Here is an 18,894-nt window from a genome sequence, read left to right as displayed (position 1 = left end):
AGAGCGCCACAAATCCATAATTTGGGAAGCCATTTTATTCGAAGCTGAAAACTAGGAAAATCGGTTAGTGGAATCTGATTTTTCTCTAACACCATACATTATATCTAATGCTGGAAGTAATGCATTTTATTTATAGAAAATTAGTTATTTTGTTTATTTTTCGCTATGGATTGATCACTAACAATTTAGAAATTTGGAACACGGAAATCGACAGCAATCTCATCGATTTCAAATCGACCAACTTGAACATGATGATCATGACACGAGATAATAATAGTAAAATACACTGAATCCATGTTGCGTGATGATCTATGCACCCATAGGTTGACGTATACGAATCTGAAATGGAAAGCTTCTGGAACTTATGTGGAAAACTATGAAATTCATGTTGTCGGTTGATGAATCAGTCCATGAAGCAAAACTAAGGAATTAATTATGTAACACAGACGAAGATTGTAAACAAATCACAACAAATCGATATAGACGTCCATGAATCGATTCATGATTTCAAATACACGGATCAAATGTGTGGATTTTTATCAGTGCAGAGTACTGCTTCTTCTTCTTGGCATTACGTCCTCACTGGGACAAAGCCTGCTAGTGTTCAATGATCACTCCCAGTTATTAACTGAGAGCTTTCCATACCAAAGTTGCCATTTTTGCATTGGTATATCGTGTGGCAGGTACGATGATACTCTACGTCCAGGGAAGTCAAGGAAATTTTCCATTACGAAAAGATCCTGAACCGACCGAGATTCGAATCCAGATACCTTCAGCATGGCTTTGCTTTGTAGCCGCGGACTCTAACCACTCGGCTAAGGAAGGCCCCAGATATACAGAGTAGTTTGAGTTGAATTCTGAGAAAACTGAGAGTATCTCTCACGTCATGATCGGCAAACAGGCGCCTGAAAAGGTAACTCAAGGAGTGTGGGGTTGCGCCACCAACGACGACCCACTAAAACTAGTCCATGCCCTGTACATGAGCAATTATCGCTGAATATATTGTATATATTGTGTACAGATTGCAGCAACATTACATTTGGCCTCAGACCCTCATCTTCCCGGAACCAACTTACGGTATTTCTTCGGGGAAAGGCCAGTGCATATGATACATGTAGGCAAACTGTTTCTCCTAGCCGACTTAAACAATGTTACAAGGGGCCAGAGCATAAGCAGGGCTAATCCTCTGCAGCCAACTCCTGGTCGGCGCGCCATAGGCGCTGTAATTCTAGCATAATGTGAGTGACAGCCGTAGTTAATGCATTCCAGCACTCGGCATCCGCACACATTCTCTAGATTATATTGTCGGGGGACGTGTCCCCTCCGCATGTAGCGAGCATGCGTCGGCAAAAATCGTATTTTTGATTTTTTTTTTTTATTTTTTTATATATTAAAGTAGACAAAAAAATGAAGTTTTTTGCACAGTGGGTCAAGATGGAGAAATCATGGACAAAAAAGTTATGATTTTTTGAAAATAGGTGAATTTTTGTAAATGGTCATAATAAACTTTTTAAATATTTTTAAACTCTATTTTATGAAAGTATGCAAAATTTACAACAAAAAAGGTATACGGAAAAATCAGGCTAACTTTTACCGTTTTAAAGATACAGCGATTTTAATACAAAATTATGATTATTATTATTTATTTAGTTAACATCTACACAGATAACACTGAATCAACAATTTCACGCCACAATACTCGGTTCGTGGCCGCATCTCTCCATCCTCGGTTCTGCCCCACGCTCGCCAAATCGATACGCACTTGATCCGCCCACCTAGCTCGCTGCGCTCCACGCCTTCTTGTACCAACCGGATCCGAAGCGAACACCATCTTTGCAGGGTTGCTGTCCGGCATTCTTGCAACATGCCCTGTCCATCGTATCCTTCCAGCTTTGGCCACCTTCTGGATACTGGGTTCGCCGTAGAGTTGGGCGAGCTCGTGGTTCATCCTTCGCCGCCACACACCGTTCTCCTGCACACCGCCGAAGATCGTCCTAAGCACCCGACGTTCGAAGACTCCAAGTGCTTGCAGGTCCTCCTCGAGCATCGTCCACGTTTCATGCCCGTAGAGGACTACCGGCCTTATGAGCGTTTTGTACATGGTACATTTGGTGCGGGCGTGAATCTTTTTTGACCGCAGCTTCTTCTGGAGGCCATAGTAGGCCCGACTTCCACTGATGATGCGCCTCCGTATTTCACGACTAACGTTATTGTCAGCCGTCAGCAAGGATCCAAGGTAGACGAACTCGTCGACCATCTCGAACGTATCCCCGTCTATCGTAACACTGCTACCTAGGCGAGCCCTGTCGCGCTCGGCCCCACCAGCTAGCATGTACTTTGTCTTGGCCGCATTCACCACCAGTCCAACTTTGGCTGCCTCGCGTTTCAGGCGGGTGTACAGGTCTGCCACCTTTTCAAATGTTCGGCCGACGATGTCCATATCATCCGCGAAGCAAACAAATTGACTGGATCTCGTAAAAATCGTACCCCGGCTGTTAAGCCCGGCTCTCCGCATAACACCTTCTAGCGCAATATTGAACAACAGGCACGAAAGTCCATCACCTTGTCGTAGTCCCCGGTGGGATCCAAACGAACTGGAGTGTTCGCCTGAAACCTTCACACAATTTTGCACACCTTCCATCGTCGCTCTTATCAGTCTCGTGAGCTTCCCGGGAAAGCTGTTCTCGTCCATGATTTTCCATAGCTCTACGCGGTCGATACTGTCGTATGCCGCCTTGAAATCGATGAAAAGGTGATGCGTTGGGACCTGGTATTCACGACATTTTTGGAGGATTTGCCGTACAGTAAAGATCTGGTCCGTTGTCGATCGGCCGTCAACGAAGCCGGCTTGATAACTTCCCACGAACTCGTTTACTACGGGTGACAAACGACGGAAGATGATCTGGGATAATACTTTGTAGGCCGCATTTAGAATGGTGATCGCTCGAAAGTTCTCACAGTCTAACTTGTCGCCTTTCTTGTAGATAGGGCAGATTACCCCTTCCTTCCACTCCTCCGGTAGCTGTTCTGTTTCCCAGATTGTGCCTATCAGCCGGTGCAGACAAATGGCCAGCCTTTCCGGACCCATCTTTATGAGTTCAGCTCCGATACCATCCTTACCAGCAGCTTTATTGTTCTTGAGCTGGTGAATGGCATCCTTAACCTCCCTCAAAGTGGGGGCTGGTTGGTTTCCATCTTCCGCAGTACTGACGAAGGCATTTCCTCCGTTGTCCCGTCCTTCATTGCCTGTGCTCTCAGCACCATTCAGGTGCTCGTCGAAGTGCTGCTTCCACCTTTCGATCACCTCACGCTCGTCCGTCAGAATGCTCCCATCCTTATCCCTGCACATCTCGGCTCGCGGCACGAAGCCGTTGCGGGATACGTTGAGCTTCTGATAGAACCTACGCGTTTCCTGAGACCGGCACAGCTGTTCCATCTCCTCGCACTCCGTCTCCTCCAGGCGGCGTTTTTTCTCCCGAAAGAGGCGGGTCTGCTGTTGCCGTTTCTGTTTATAGCGTTCCACGTTCTGCCGGGTCCCTTGCTGCAGCATGACCGCCCGCGCTGCATTCTTCTCCTCTAAAACCTCCTGGCACTCCTCGTCGAACCAATCGTTCCGTCGACTCCGTCCCACGTACCCGACGTTGCTCTCAGCTGCATCGTTGATGGCTGCTTTTACAGTTCTCCAGCAGTCCTCAAGAGGGGCTTCGTCCAGCTCACCCTCATCCGGTAATGCAGCCTCGAGTTGCTGCGCGTATGCCTCTGCGACATCCGGTTGCTTGAGCCGCTCTAGGTCATACCGGGGCGGCCGTCGGTACCGTACGTTGTTAACGACGGAGAGTTTTGGGCGCAGTTTGACCATCACCAGATAGTGGTCAGAGTCGATGTTAGCGCCACGATAGGTCCTGACGTCGATTATGTCGGAGAAGTGCCGACCATCAATCAGAACGTGGTCGATTTGCGATTCTGTCTGCTGTGGTGATCTCCAGGTGTATCGGTACGGAAGGCTGTGCTGGAAGTAAGTGCTACGAATGGCCATATTCTTGGAGGCGGCAAAATCAATTAGTCGTAGGCCGTTTTCGTTCGTCAGCCGGTGGGCGCTGAACTTTCCAATCGTCGGTCTGAATTCCTCCTCCTGGCCAACCTGAGCGTTTAGATCTCCTATGATGATTTTGACGTCGTGGCTTGGGCAGCTGTCGTACTCGCGTTCGAGCTGCGCGTAAAAAGCGTCTTTATCATCATCAGTGCTTCCGGAGTGAGGGCTGTGCACGTTTATTATGCTGAAGTTGAAGAACCGGCCTTTGATCCTCAACTTGCACATTCTCTCATTGATCGGCCACCACCCGATCACGCGCCTCTGCATATCACCCATCACTATAAAAGCTGTTCCCAGCTCATGTGTATTGCCGCAGCTCTGGTAGATGGTATGGTTACCTCTAAACGTTCGCACCATTGATTGGTCTTCGCCGATTGTCCCGGTTCGTATTCTGTCGTTGATTATTCGTTGCTTGATTTTTTTACGGCTGGCTTGCAGGGCCTGACACCAACCCCCTAGATTTCCGGAGGACCATTCCCCCTAAATGTTCGGAGGACCATAGTGCGCAGTTTAGCTTAGAGTCCTTCTCTGGCACTCGGACGATGATCAGCCGCCCCTGACATGGGGAACAGACGCTGTTGTGAGCCGCTCCTAGCATGGAGTACTGACGCTCAAGGTTTGCAGAAGCAAAAGCAAAATCAAACCCCCCCTTCCCTGTCAGCATACGACCAAAGTTCCCACCGGGGGTTGGTTACCCGATCTTCCCTAAGGTTACTCGTACCCCGGCCAGTACCGCGAGGAGGTAGGGATAGGAGTTGCTGGGCAAGAGGCTAAGGACCGCACAAAGGGGTCTATTTTATTCCTTCAGGTACGCGAGGTACCAATGGTACGCCATGCCCAGCCATTTACCAACCACAAAATTATGATATAATTTTCAATTTTCGGTCATTATAATATAACCTAGAAACAGTTTGTCCGATCAGTTTGGAGTCTTCCGCAAAGTTTTAGGTTATTGTTGGGACTATCTGGAAAAAAATATACACTGTAAAAAAATATGTTGTATTTTTTTATATATCGAAAATAAAGCTTAAAAATCAATTTTCTCAAAAATCGTATTTTTGATTTTTTTTTTATATGTTAAAGTAGACAAAAAATGAAGTCTTTTGCACAGTGGGTCAAGATGGAGAAATCATGGACAAAAAAGATATATTTTTTTTGCAGACGGTTAAAAAAGTGTCACAAAGGTATAGGTGGTGAAATATTATTATTTTCACGTTAAAATTATTATTATGAATGTAAATGAATGTATGAAAACTCTAGATGAATTTTCAGGCTCTACCTCTGGTGAAAATTTCATACAAATCGGAGAACCTCCGGCCCAAATTGTCCGATAGTAAAAAAAAATCCCCACGCCTGAATATTGGCAATATCCGAAGGAATCTATGATTATCTAACAGGGATTTAAATATTTTAACCAAATGCGCAAATTGGAACGAGTTTTGTCGTTGAAATCATTTTAGGGATATATTTTAAGCATCCCCACAAGTTTTGAGGCTATCAACATGTTTGAATCCTTGTTTTGAATCAGAAGTTTCTGAACGGCCGTGTTCACCACACTTTATTTTCATAGAAATAGCCAATTTTCAGCACCAAAACACAATTTGATAATAGTTAGAGCAATTTTATTACATTTTGCGTTGATGTTGGTGCTCTATTTGTAAGAAATGAAATCGTTTGCAACGTTGATCCATTTCATCCGAATTTACAGTAGGTACTCTGGTATGCTCAAACATATTGATAGACCTTTGATGCGATCTTTTTTTCAAAATTGCGGATTATAGCTAACGTTGATAAAACTCGCTAGTGAAAATATTCGTACTTGTGCTGTGTTCATACATTTCATTTATACATCGGGTTACTAGTTGTGCCAACGGGAATTGATAAGTCTCTTGCTGCTGAAATCTGGTGGACAATGTAATTAAACCGTTTCTGGCAATAAAAAGAAAAGAACAGTACTTACCAGATTGCTTTCGGTCACTGCCCGGTGCGGGTGGAGCATAAGCCGATAGGGACGAGAAGCTCTCCGTCCTATCAAAGTGCTCCCGGATAGATGCAAGCGAGGGAGATTTGCTTATCGGAGTGCCAGCAAGCGATTCTTCTTCACTAGTGCTACGAATGAATAATTTCTCGCCACTCATTTTTAGCAACTTTGTAAACTTCCACAACCTATGCACTATGTATCAAACATTAATTATACCCAAATTATTAAATGGAAACACTGCTTTTGCACAAATTTTGATATCCAAATGCAATGGAATTTAAATAGCTGACACTTGTTTGATTATTTCTCTCACATACACACACAATTTCCTATGAGCACTAATATAGTTAGCTGTTATTTTTTGCGTAGGTCAGCAACCTGAGCATTAGTTGTAATTTCACAAATTGAAAATTATTCCGTTTCAAGTGACCAAAATCTACAAAATATGCGTCCGAACAGAATCAAAACAAAATAACAACTAACTTTGGATGTTTACTTGTTTTACGTATGAAAAGTCTGTTGTTTTGACGTATCGCAGTAGTTCCCAAAGCTTACGTCGCGGTACAACTCCCAATGGGGCTCTGTGCTGTTTTGATTTTGTATGGGATTTTGACGTTTTCTGGCCTTGTTGTTTACTAATTTCATGGAAGAGTGAAAAAGAAGGACTGATTTTTGTGCAGAGCTCAAAAAAAAATAAAATATTATATATCCAGTAAAATTCGAACCAAACATATGTTTTTATTATTTTTTCTGTCCCTGAGCGTCGCGACTAATATCTGAATAGTGCGCTATAGGTCACTGCATTGTTTCGATTTTGCATGGGATTTTGACGTTTTATGGCCTTGTTGTTTACAAAATTTAAGTAAGAGCGTGAGAGTGAAAAAGAGAGGTAGTTTTTTGTGTAGTGACCCATATTCATAAAAATCGTAGGAATGCAGCGCCACGATAAAAATTCGGTTTCAAAACGCAGAGTTGAGCCATGTCGCGAATGAGCAGTGCGATGTCCGGTTTGTTGGTTAATTTGGTGCATAAAAGCAACTGCTGCTCGTGGCGATGGATACAGGAAAAATTCTCCATGGATCGGAGAAAGAGAAAACTAAACTACAACTCTCACCGTTCAGCGAATGGTTAACGGATTTCAATCATTTTTTATCAGCATACTCGCACACATATCTAGATACGAAAAGTGGCCAGAGGATTGGGGGAATTCCCCTATGCCTATGGCCGGAAATATTCCGTTAGGTCACTGGGTCAGGTCAGGTGAATAGGGTGATGTGCATTTATACCCCTGGAGGTAGGCAAATTTCAAGTCACAGATGATTTCTGGAATTGGCTATAGGCCTATTCAAATGACGTCTCAAATCAGCTGATCGGGAAGCACTGACATTTCTTCTATGAAAATGACAGGCCCGTGTTAGCAACGGTCCTCCACCGATGTAAACAAATGCATAGACGGATCTGTCACATGAAAAGGCCTATAGGCCTTTCCATTTGACGTTTAAAATCAGCTGATCTCGAAACACTTTGACAGTTCTTCAATGGAAATGACAGATCCGTGTCAGCACCGGTCCTCCACCGATGTAAACTAATGCATAGACGGACCTGTCAAGTGAAAAGGCCTATAATGTGGCCACTATATCAAGGAATTTTAAGAAAATCGCATCAGTGTAAACTTTTTGAGACACGATTGATTTGGATAACCATGTTTCCTGCATTTCATTGATCCTTCAAGTCCATTTTCGGGTCCCAGGACACCTCAAATTTATGATAAAATCGCCAATTTGTATGTAAACATCTGTGTCAAGCTTATGGGAACGTGTTTCAGTGAACTATTATGCTTGATCACTACTTTTCGAGAATTGATAAGATTTTGTATCCAAGAAATCTATAGCCGGTTCTTCCAGGCATTAAGTCGGAATGGCTACATCCGGTACATTTTAAACGGTCGAAATCTCTTTATTTATAATGTTGAATATCAGATCATAATAATTTATGCAAAATTTAATGAATGCCATTACAAATAAATAAAGATTACCTGGCATGTCCCAAAAAATAGTCGTTTTTTAACCGACTTGACTCAGTAATCCACCGGAATAACTCCGGCCACAGGAATATTCCCGAGTTCCTCTGACCACTTCTACAAACTAGAAATGTTGGTCAGTACACTGACCAAAATCATGTTAATCCGCTAAGAATTTGTAGAACGGTGAGTGTTTTAGTATTTTTGCTTTCACGGGTTAATGAAATTAATAATAAACCTCACATTTATAGCTATGCACGCCTTTAGTGGTTTCTGCGTTCGTGTACATACACGTTACATGTCACCAACACTACTTAAAATTTGCTGGTTGAAAATATAAACAAAGATCAGCTGTTCCCAGCAAAATCAAATGGCAGTATTTTCAACCAGCAAATTTCCGCATGTGTTCGTGACACCGCTCGGCGAGAGCTCATTGTTGTATCCAAGAACAACAAAATAATGTTGTTTTCTCTTTCTTGCATTACGTCCTGACCTGACTATGTCAGAGCTCGTGGCAGGCTCGATTATACTTTTTGCCCAGGGAAGTCAAGGAAACTTCATTATGAAAAGATCCAGCCAGCAAACATCCAACCATCGAGTCATTCCATCCAACGAGCGAATCGCCACTTTACTTGAACAATTAACGTCGTTATTTATCGAACAAAATGTATTTCCATATATTTGTGTTAAATGTTACGTCTTTCTGAGTAAATTGTATGTGGGATCTTTTCGAACTTTAATAATAAATACAATAAATATTAAATCGATATAAAATTCATCAAACATTTTATTCTTTTTTCAATATATATTGCTAATTAACAAGTCCACCAAAAATGAAATACTTACAACTTTGACTTGAGTCCACCCATCAACTTCTCAAGTTTCATCGCTTTCTGCAAATCGCCAGAAATCTTAAGCTTTCCGGTCATGAATGCACTAGCTGGCTTCAGCTTTCCGCTGAACATATCGAAGAAGTGCTTCGAATCCATGGTAAGAGTGGCGTCGGCAGCCACTGGAGACTTTCCCTTTCCTACTTTTCCTATTCCATTCTTCAAATCCGCAAACCACAAGCCGGCTTCTTCGCCTTTGACATTGAATTCGAACACAGCTCCCGTTTTCTTCACGATTTCATCACTCAAGAGGGACTCAATTTTCTGAAACAGGCCTTCAATTTTCCCAGCCGGAGCGGCAGCTTTCTTCAACGATGCGGCATGACTACCCTCAGCTGCAAACTCCACTAATTTCTCCGGTGCCACATCAAGGAAGAAATCGGGCATTAACTTATCGGCATTTTCTGGAATGCAAGCGTACTGCTTCATATCAGTGATTCCAGCGGCTTGCAGAACTTCATCATCAATGAGAAAGTTTCCTGTGCAATTTTTTGGTTCCTTGCAAAGTATAGCGTATGCGGCATCGCTCATGATTTCTGGTTTACGGGAGAACTGGTTACTCTCCTTGCCGGTAAGCATTTCCATTGCTGCAGTGTAGATAGCAGTGCGAGGCCACAATGCGTTCACCGCTACATTGTCCTTTTTGAACTCTTCTGCCATGCCCAGAACGCACATCGACATACCATACTTTGCCATGCACTATGGCTTATCAGGTGGCCAATAATCAAAAAAGTGATGTGCCCCAAATTTCAATTCTTGTTCGCCATTTCATTGTAAACATGTCTGCTAAGAAATCCTCAAAATATTAGGGCATGATTTACATTGCACACTCAGATATGAGATGCCAAAGTTGAGCCTATGGAGAAAAACTTGTTTTTATTAACAAAAACTATGGTTTACTCAAATGAATATAACTTTTTTTCTATAATACTTACGTAAAATGTTTTTACACCATTTGAAAGCTTACAAAAAAGGCTTTCTAGAAACAATAAAAAAAATAAAAAAAAGCTCCAAAATAGTGGCTTTTATAATGTTTTTTTATAAAGCGGTTAAAAAAATCGAATGAGCTTATAGTTAACACATCGAGTACTTTTTTGTCCCAAGTTGTCCCAGGCTTAAATTCAGTTCCAAGGGTACTTTGAGATGTAAACTAAAGGATCGTGAAGAATTTTGCTGCACAAATTTGCACTTTTTTAATATAAGGCTTTTTAAATTTTTTTCGATATGTTTAACCATTTTCTATAGGAAACAGCTAAAAACTAATTCAGAAAATAACTGAATCTCGCTACATCATTCATATCATCATTTCTATGTAAGTTTTAATATTTATAATGGTTTGCACAACGTTAATCGCATAAATGGCTTATATGCATTATAAGTAACAAAGTTTAATATTTCGCTATAGGTCCTATTCAAAAGTTAGTTTCGAAAACTTGTTTTTGAAAATAAAACATCAAATTTGTATCATAAAACTCATAAATACGACATGAGATGGAAAAAATATTTTTGGCCGCCAGTCTGTATGGAAACCGCCCATAGTGCCATGGTGTATGCCACATGATTACTGAACCAATGCGCACTCATGTTCAGTGGGGGAGAAATGTTCAGAATATGAGCATGGTTACTATTCTTCAGGTATGGAATGCATTCTTTGGATCTGTTGGATAGAGATAATCTTGATAAATAACTTCAAACTGTCAAGAAAAGAATACATACACCAAAAATGTTCCACGAGTATTGATATTGTGCATCAAATCGTATCGCTTCATGTCGGTCTGCTCAGTTGGTGTCAGAGAAATAGCACTAGCATTGTTAACCAAAATGTCGATACCGCCGAATTTCTCCACTGCATTCTTGACAGCGGTCCGTACTGCATTCTCGTCGCGTACATCAACCACACAAGGTAGGGCTTTTCCTCCAGCGGCTTCAACTGTAATCATAAATCATTGAATAAATCTTTCAGTATTCTAGCTGGATAATATGAATGTTAAAACATGTTACGTAAACAGTAAAAATAACTTTATATGGTAGAAGTACCGATTATGGCTATAGTACCAATCATAGCAATAGGTCTCTGCACTGTTTTGATTTTGTATGGGATTTTGACTTTTACAGGCCTTGTTGTTTACAAATTTCACGAAAGAGTGAACGGGAGAGGTACATATTTGTGCAAAGCCCCATAGTGGGAACAAAAAGTGATTTTTCTCATCGTTTCACTAGAATATAACGGCAAATATTCACAGGAATGATAAACCTATTTGTATTTGAAACTAAACACTGATACGAACATTTATTCAATAAGCTACAAAAAATAAACATTTGAAAATTTTGTCTCACACATAGTTACCTTCTTAGCATTTTACAAGAGGACACCCGTTACGAAATTTATGTTTTCATCTGGTAGAACTGCTTCAACCGATAAATGTATGAATGAATGTGAAATAAAAGAAGTTAAGCGATTTTACGGATAACGGTTCGGTAAGGCATTATCTTCAAGTTTTGTGCTCAATTACTAAGATTTTTCAATCATATGTTCGGAAACGTTCGCATGCGGCAGCTGCTAATTTAATGGTAAAAGGGGTAGTTTCAGCGATGTTCAATTTTTAAATTTTCGCTGTTTTTTCCCAAAATTAGGCACTTGAAAGGTAATGCGAGTTCATTAATGCTGTTTTGTATCATATTTTGGATTTGCACTGCATTTCGACTCCTTTTCAAAAATCTATTTTCTCCCATGAACCGATTATTACAATCTATATAACACAAAATTTCTGGAAAATTTTATATGTAATTACTTCATTACTTATTAGCGTTGCATCATCATTTGGATCGAGTTGTGTTTGACCTTGACGCTTGCTCCTGCGGGGGCCGGCGATGACGGCAGAATCAAACATGTCACGCATCGGTCGAGTAAAGTGAAAAAGTGCCACGTTCGATTAGTTCTTTTTGATCTTTCGACGTTGACGCTTGCTCCTGGGCAGTGCGTCAAGAAAGCCCGAGCATTCGTCAGTTGTTTTCCCTCTCGGGTCGCGCGCCTATTTTCTCTGAGTGTTTTTATATAGCCGAGCAAACGAGTGAAGTTGAAAGTGGATTGTTGCTGCTCAAGGATGACGGATCAATTGGTGGGCTCGTTTCATGCTACTTTTTCTAATCTATAAAAAATGTATGGCTGCACCTTTTTTTTTCAATTTCTTTATTAGTATCATTCCAAACATTACATTCATTATTTCTTATATCTTAACAACATATTACATTTCATTTGCCGTAGCAGTTCAGTTTTTTTACAGGTGAGTTGATTTCACCTGCTTATAAGAGAAAAAAAAAGTTTTTAATACACTTAACCTAAACATATAACGCATTAATCGTGGCAATAGAAGATTGTAACGATTTTTGCCTGAAATTATTAATTATTTTATTTGACATTTGTTCCAATGTTTCAACATTGGATATTCTATGTAACTCATTGGTACTATACCAGGGAGGAAGCCTCAGAATCATTTTCAAAATTCTATTTTGAATTCTCTTACGACTGCACCTTTAATCGTTACAACGGTGAGACGTTAATATGATTTTTCAACAAACTATGAAAGGTTCGTCACTGTGAGTGTCGACATAAACTCTGATTCATAAATTATTTATATCTAATTTTTTTTATTCAAAACAACTTTTTCCTTTTACCTTTATTTTAGTAATTAAAAAAAAAACTTTGAATGGTTCGACACTACGAGTGTAAACTTGCGAAAGGTTCACTTTATTCAACAAACTTTGAAAGGTTCGTCACCTCAAGTGACGGCATAATTTTTCTCAACATAGATATTGTTCATATCAAATGAAAATATTCTATTTACAATATAAGCATGTTTATATCGCACCAATAATTATTTATCATGGTCTAATCGCTTATCAAAGAGAATCCTGTGACCCAACGATCCTCCCCATTAACAAACATCCCTCAAAGTAGCCTTTGTGGAGATGCAGAGGAAAACAAGGTCTCCAAATAGCAAAGGTTACACACTAACATTCCTTTTCCCAAACCCACCTGACTGCAAGGACGTGGCCGGAGCCGTTATTGACCATGTATAAATAGAGGCACTGAATTATGCACACTGAAGAAGATTATGGCCAATCCCAGCCGAACTTCTAGTTGATTCTTCGCGCATCTTCACTGACTTCGGTCAATCACGGAATAGCAACCATTGGTATATGTAGTCAGTCTAAGCTAAGCTAAAAAAGGGCATGGTGAATCTTTACAATGTGCAATCATTGTTGTCAAAATTTTCGTGAAATGTAAAATGTTAAATTATGTCTGAGATAGTTCTACATCTAGCTTTCGCGCTGTATCTACTAAGGTTTCATCATATTATTCATGCGAATTTTCAAGCACTAAAAGAAAATTCTCACGTGCTCACGTGTTTTACATACCAGCTTCAAAACAACGCTCTAGAAATTGATCTAGTATGTGTATTACTTAGAATGTAAATCATGCAAAAATAGTCAGATATGTATTTTCTTGTAAAAATCGTACTTATTTCGATTGAAATTAACGAATTCAGTGGTCTGGATTTTTTTAAAGGTCAGAAAAAGTCAGAGAATGTAATTTGTACAACTCGTGAGCATGATTTTTCTTAACTAATTGATAATAGTAACTTATAAAGTCTTAGAATTAACTTAGAATTTAGCCGCACAAAATGAGTGATTTCTCCAAGAGGAAAAAACGCACAAATAATCTTAGCACATCATTTTGCTTCGAGCTTTAAGGAAAAAATATAAGACAGAATATTTATCAGCTTTCCGGTTGAATTGTTGAACTGTTTTGCAGAATTCCATCCATAAATTCTTGCACAGAACCATTGTCTACTTTAACTCCTTTTGTAAGAATATATTTAAACCAGACAGGTTTTCTATTGTTTTGACTTATTTCTTAGATTGACACTTGTTTATTGCCCAAAATTTGTCGATTTGTTGGATACATGGACAATTTGCAGAACTGAAACTTTTCCACTAAAATCGACATTATTGTGCTAATACATGTCCATGATATCACACAATACCATTCTATGAAGTCAGGTCTGCAATGGCTGCTGGATACGTCGCTTTAGAATCTCTCGGGACCTATGTTTGATTGAATGAAGGGGAAAATTCTATTCTAAAATACTTTATCGATTTCGTGGTCACAGTAATAAAAAGTTTTTTCTTACATAATCGCAAATAGCTAGCCAAATAATCTACTCGCAAGTGAATTTATCTGCAAAAAAGTATTTAAACTAACCTAGTACATTCACTTTATATTTTACACTGTAAAAGTTTTAATACAGAATTTGAAAATTTAAGAATATTCGCGATCATTTATTTGACGAAGTTGAGTTTACAACGTAATTGTGCAAAATTCTCTCTCGTCAATCGCGTTTCAACATCGATAACTTTTGCAAATATGTATACATTTTTATAGTTTTTTTTTAACACTGAAAAACCATTTTTCCGGATCAAAAGAGATCAACTAGAGGCGCCACAGTAATAAAAAAGAAGCGGCCAAATAGTAGTTATCACGTTTAATGGTGTGGGTGCTCCAGTGTAGATGTAGTTGTGAAACTTAGTGGAAAATAATTTGCACTCTGTCTAAAAAAACACCAAGAATCTGGGTAAAAAAACAAAACATAATTTGGGTTAAAAAAAGAGTTAAAAAAAAAATAAATAATATTTTCATATACATTCCGATGAGTCTGGACATCGTGTGCAAGTTTCGTTGAGGAAAACAAAAAGAAACTGTGTATGATGAACATATGGGAGTGTTCGTGTGTTCAAATGTCACTAAGCTCTATACTAAGTTACACAGGCTTTAGACTACCACCAATTTAAACTTTCAAAGAAAGCTACACAAAACAGTAATTATAAATATCTTAAAAAAAACACCAAAAAACTGATTATAGCATATTTAACCCAAACTTTTGCACGATACACCATACTGAAGGGTGAACCCAAACTTTTGCATGATGACTTGAATGACTGTTTCATTGATTTTGAATAGTTTTCGGATTTTTCCGCAAAAATTTCGTGAGCACCCTTCAAAGAATATAAGATTACGGTTCTAATGACACCTTGTTTTTTTTGGTCTATCCAATGCTGAGGATATTAGCTATGTTTTTTCTGTGTGTGTTTTTGAAAAATGTCGCAACTTTAAGTAAAAATTTAGTATACAAAATTCAAAAAATGTTTTTTGAAAACTACATACGAAGTATGTATAACTCTTTGCCTTCGGAATGCGGCTTAGAGAGTTTCAATTGGACGTGTTATCCCAGAGATATGGATTGAATACTGTTGCATGTTTTTAGGGGGTGAACCCAAAGTTATGCACGGTAGTGTGCATAATTACGGTAAGAACTTGTTCATTAATCTTCTTGGTTCCAGCCTCCACTATAATGAGAAAGCGTTGTGTAATGAATCATTACAGCACTGATTTCAGTTGCGTAATGACTATTCCCGCACTGCATACTTCAGTGCAGGAAGGTAGGCCGTTTCATGACAGATGTGCGTAATGAAAAACAGCCTATTACGATGAGAAATTGCAAAAAATATAATCCCAAGTCCAGAGGACATTGTTTGCTTCTATTCTTGGTGCATCAATTTCATTTCACAACCACAGTTCATCACAATTTGAACAGAATATGACAATAATTGTTCACCACGTGCGTAGCAATTTCCTAGACTTTACATTGCAATTTTCGAGAGATTTCTCCGTAATTGTAAACATTGTCACATTATAGAGTAACAATTATAAAATAATTTGTAATTTTGTGTTTAAAATAATTGATTTATCCCTGATCGAAAAGGTTGCAACAATGGAATTCGAATTGAGTTTGTAAAAATTAAGACAAACCATTGTGAGTGCGCTTGCTTTGTTGTTTGTTCTGCATCTGTTTCAACAACAATTTAATTCTCTGAATAATACTAATAAAATTATACTCATAGAAAATAAGAAAATAATAACAAAGTAGCAGGCTTTATAAATATTTGCATGAAACGTCAAAATATGATAAATATGATCAAAAACTATCGGTTTTCTTAAATCAATCTGACGAAAGCCCAAAACGATTTTTAGAAACATGATCTGTTCCACAAACATGGTATGAAAAAGCATATTTTACATTCTATGGTTGAGCACCATGGTTCTTCAAACACTGATTGTTTTGTTGGGACACCCTAAGTTACATACAAACAGTTTAATAGTGTATAGATAAATAATCATAATACTTACTTTCAGCGGCTGCAGTGAAGATTGTTCCAGGTAATTTGGGATGTGGTTCAGCTGTCTTTGCTGCTACGACAATATTAGCACCATCCTGGGCTGCTTTCAGTGCGATGGCTTTGCCAATGCCTCGAGATGCACCAGTTATGAAAATAGTACGGCCGGCCAATTTTCTAAAATATAAATTGAGGGTTTTTATACAACACATAAATACATTTCTGTTAAAAAGTATGAGATTTGGATCTATAACTGGTTTCGGTGTCATAATATATACATCGATACTGAACTAACAAAACGCACCCCGTATTCTTCATGTTTATTTACGGTAAACCTGCTAAGATGAATGACGTGTCAAATCAGTGTGGACTACTTTCTTCGCAAAACTCTTCGGTACTACTGAACATTGCAATTGAGCTGAACTTTAGACTCGAAAACAAACACTTAAGCTATCACCGAGCTATATTATCGTCACTGATATGCGAATAGATTAAATGTTGCTCGCTCATTGAAGCTTCACATTTCGAATTGTACTACTTAAAAGAATCCGAAGACATTCATTCAAGTGGAACATATGCAAAAGTTATCATTTTACTTACCCCGTGTTGATCATGTTTGCGAAAATTAAATTAAAATATGTTTCAACTAACTGAATTTAACAGAAAAAATGCAATTTATTTCGAGTTCAGTCGCACTTGCATTAGAATCATACACGATTACTCAGTTCTCTCTAGTACTCGGTACGGCACTGATCTGTGTTGTAACTTTCAAACCAGCTTTACGTTTTCTGTCCCGAGGAAGATACTCTTCCATTTAGACTCAAGGTACAAAGTTCAGCGAATGATGTGTTGGTAACTCGTTCATTCGGCTGATGCCGGTTTGGTTCCAATGTGTTGTTACATATATCACTTTAGATTTGGTTCATCTCGTTCAAACGTGTATGTGTACAGTGCTCATGTTCCTAGGAAATCACTTCGTAACGTACCGTAACTTAGTAATTTTATGTAGAGTCGCTTCTGTTATCTGTTATCATTATGAGGCTGGACGAAATGAATGTCAATCTTTAGCTTTCCAGGCTCAATTTAAAGTTTTTTTTTTTAATTTATGAACAAAACATAAAAATCACTGTAGTAAATTGTCTAGTTTATCATGGAATTAATACAGTCAACTTTCCATATCTCTGATTTTAGCGTTGTAGTTTATCCGGAAAAGTTTCTTGATATATTTAAAGCGCATCTTTCGATGCAAAAAGTTTCGTTTTCAACCCTCCTAGCAGTGAGATAGAAAAACTATTATTTATTTTTCATAACATTTAGATAGGCACGAGCCTTCGGCAATGTTGTAGAAGTGGCAATTTGAAACAGTTCTGTTAAAGTCGCGATTCTTCTATCTCTTATACTTTTGAGATATATGCCGTTGTATGTTAATGACCCCTAAAAATCATATTTTTTATCATAACTTTTTCCAAGATTTTTAAGATTTTTGCTGTTTTCTATAAAGTTGTTTATCATGAGAAAACCCGTGCTATCTTTTGAAATAGCGAAGTTATTCATATTTTTTTTTTCAAGAGGTAGTGTAGGCCCCAGTACCGGCCTTTGGTGTTACAGGCAACCCTTACAAATAATGAGAGTATCATATCTTCCCTTTCGGCATGTGATAAAAACTTTTGTCTACAAGACTTTTTTCATGCGTTTTTACTATCAAACAAATAAGTCTTATTAAACCGAAAACGATCGATAACTTCTTTACTTTAAAAGATACAGAGTTTAAAGTTGATTATTTAGCGAGTGTTTCAACATCCTTAGGCGAAATCCTCAAAATTAGAAGTTTACAAAATATTCTATCGGAGGTAATTCTGCCTATAACTGCATAACAGTCACATTCGACATTTTTGTCGATTTCGAGTTAATACCGTGGAGAGTCATCAAATGATAAATACTTTCGATCAACTCACTGAAATCTGTGAGATTGTTCTAGAAAAGTCGAAAAAATACCAAGTTGTTTTGTCACATTGGTAATTATAACCGCATAACAGTCACATTGAGATTATAAATGAGTCTCGTAATGTAATAGCAATGAAATTTCTATCAGAATTATTTTCTGACTATTCACCTAGTATGCGAAATGAGTTGTACAAAATATCAGCCTCAAATAAGCACTTCTGAGTTCCTGGTGATTTTTAAAAATTTTAGTTTCCTCCCATACTGCCATAAAATGCACACTTTGTACTCAATTTACTCAATGCCTACTTTTGTCGAATGTTACAAATATGCAGTTATGGGCAGTAATTTCCCAATACATTTTGTGTGGCACAGATTCAGTTTTAAAATTGGCACGTCACAAATACTGTGGGGTACACAAATTGAAAAAATCTAAATGACTTCTACAGAATAATTTGAAACATTCAAAGTTTACGGAAACTACGATCAATTAAGTTTTTTTAATGCACCAATAAGTAACAATTTTTTTTGTAGTGCGGTGGTTCTGTCAGGTTCATGGTGCAATTATTGACTTTTTATGCAAACAAGTCTCATTCTTTTGTCGAAAAAAATGGAGGAAATTTTTTAATAACTGTCATCATTTAGCTTCGTACATTATATTGCTGTTTGCATTTCAAGTGCAAATCCAGTCTAACGGAGCTTCAATCGCGGTAATACAAAGTTATCAAATGAT

The 18,894-nt window shown here is 38.7% G+C and overlaps 1 protein-coding gene across 2 annotated transcripts; it reads right to left on the bottom strand.

Moving 5' to 3' along the window:
- Window positions 1–8,859: 8,859 nt before the first annotated feature.
- LOC5574590 (hydroxysteroid dehydrogenase-like protein 2) lies at window positions 8,860–17,051 on the bottom strand. 2 transcript variants are annotated; one of them, XM_011495293.2, is made up of 5 exons: window positions 16,821–17,051; window positions 16,234–16,397; window positions 10,701–10,914; window positions 10,531–10,641; window positions 8,860–9,681 (listed from the first exon to the last, which is right to left on the bottom strand). In XM_011495293.2, exons 1-5 carry the CDS (start codon window positions 16,832–16,834, stop codon window positions 8,937–8,939), a joined length of 1,248 nt encoding a protein of 415 aa, XP_011493595.2. In that variant the 5' UTR covers window positions 16,835–17,051; the 3' UTR covers window positions 8,860–8,936. The 2 variants fall into 2 exon arrangements, with proteins under 2 accessions (XP_011493595.2, XP_001655211.2); XM_001655161.2 differs by lacking the exon at window positions 16,821–17,051 and adding an exon at window positions 16,525–16,682.
- Window positions 17,052–18,894: the final 1,843 nt, after the last annotated feature.

This window comes from Aedes aegypti, chromosome 1 (genome assembly GCF_002204515.2).
Source record: "Aedes aegypti strain LVP_AGWG chromosome 1, AaegL5.0 Primary Assembly, whole genome shotgun sequence".
In the NCBI taxonomy this organism is placed as follows: Eukaryota; Metazoa; Arthropoda; class Insecta; order Diptera; family Culicidae; genus Aedes; species Aedes aegypti.
This window is presented reverse-complemented; position numbering and strand designations above follow the sequence as displayed.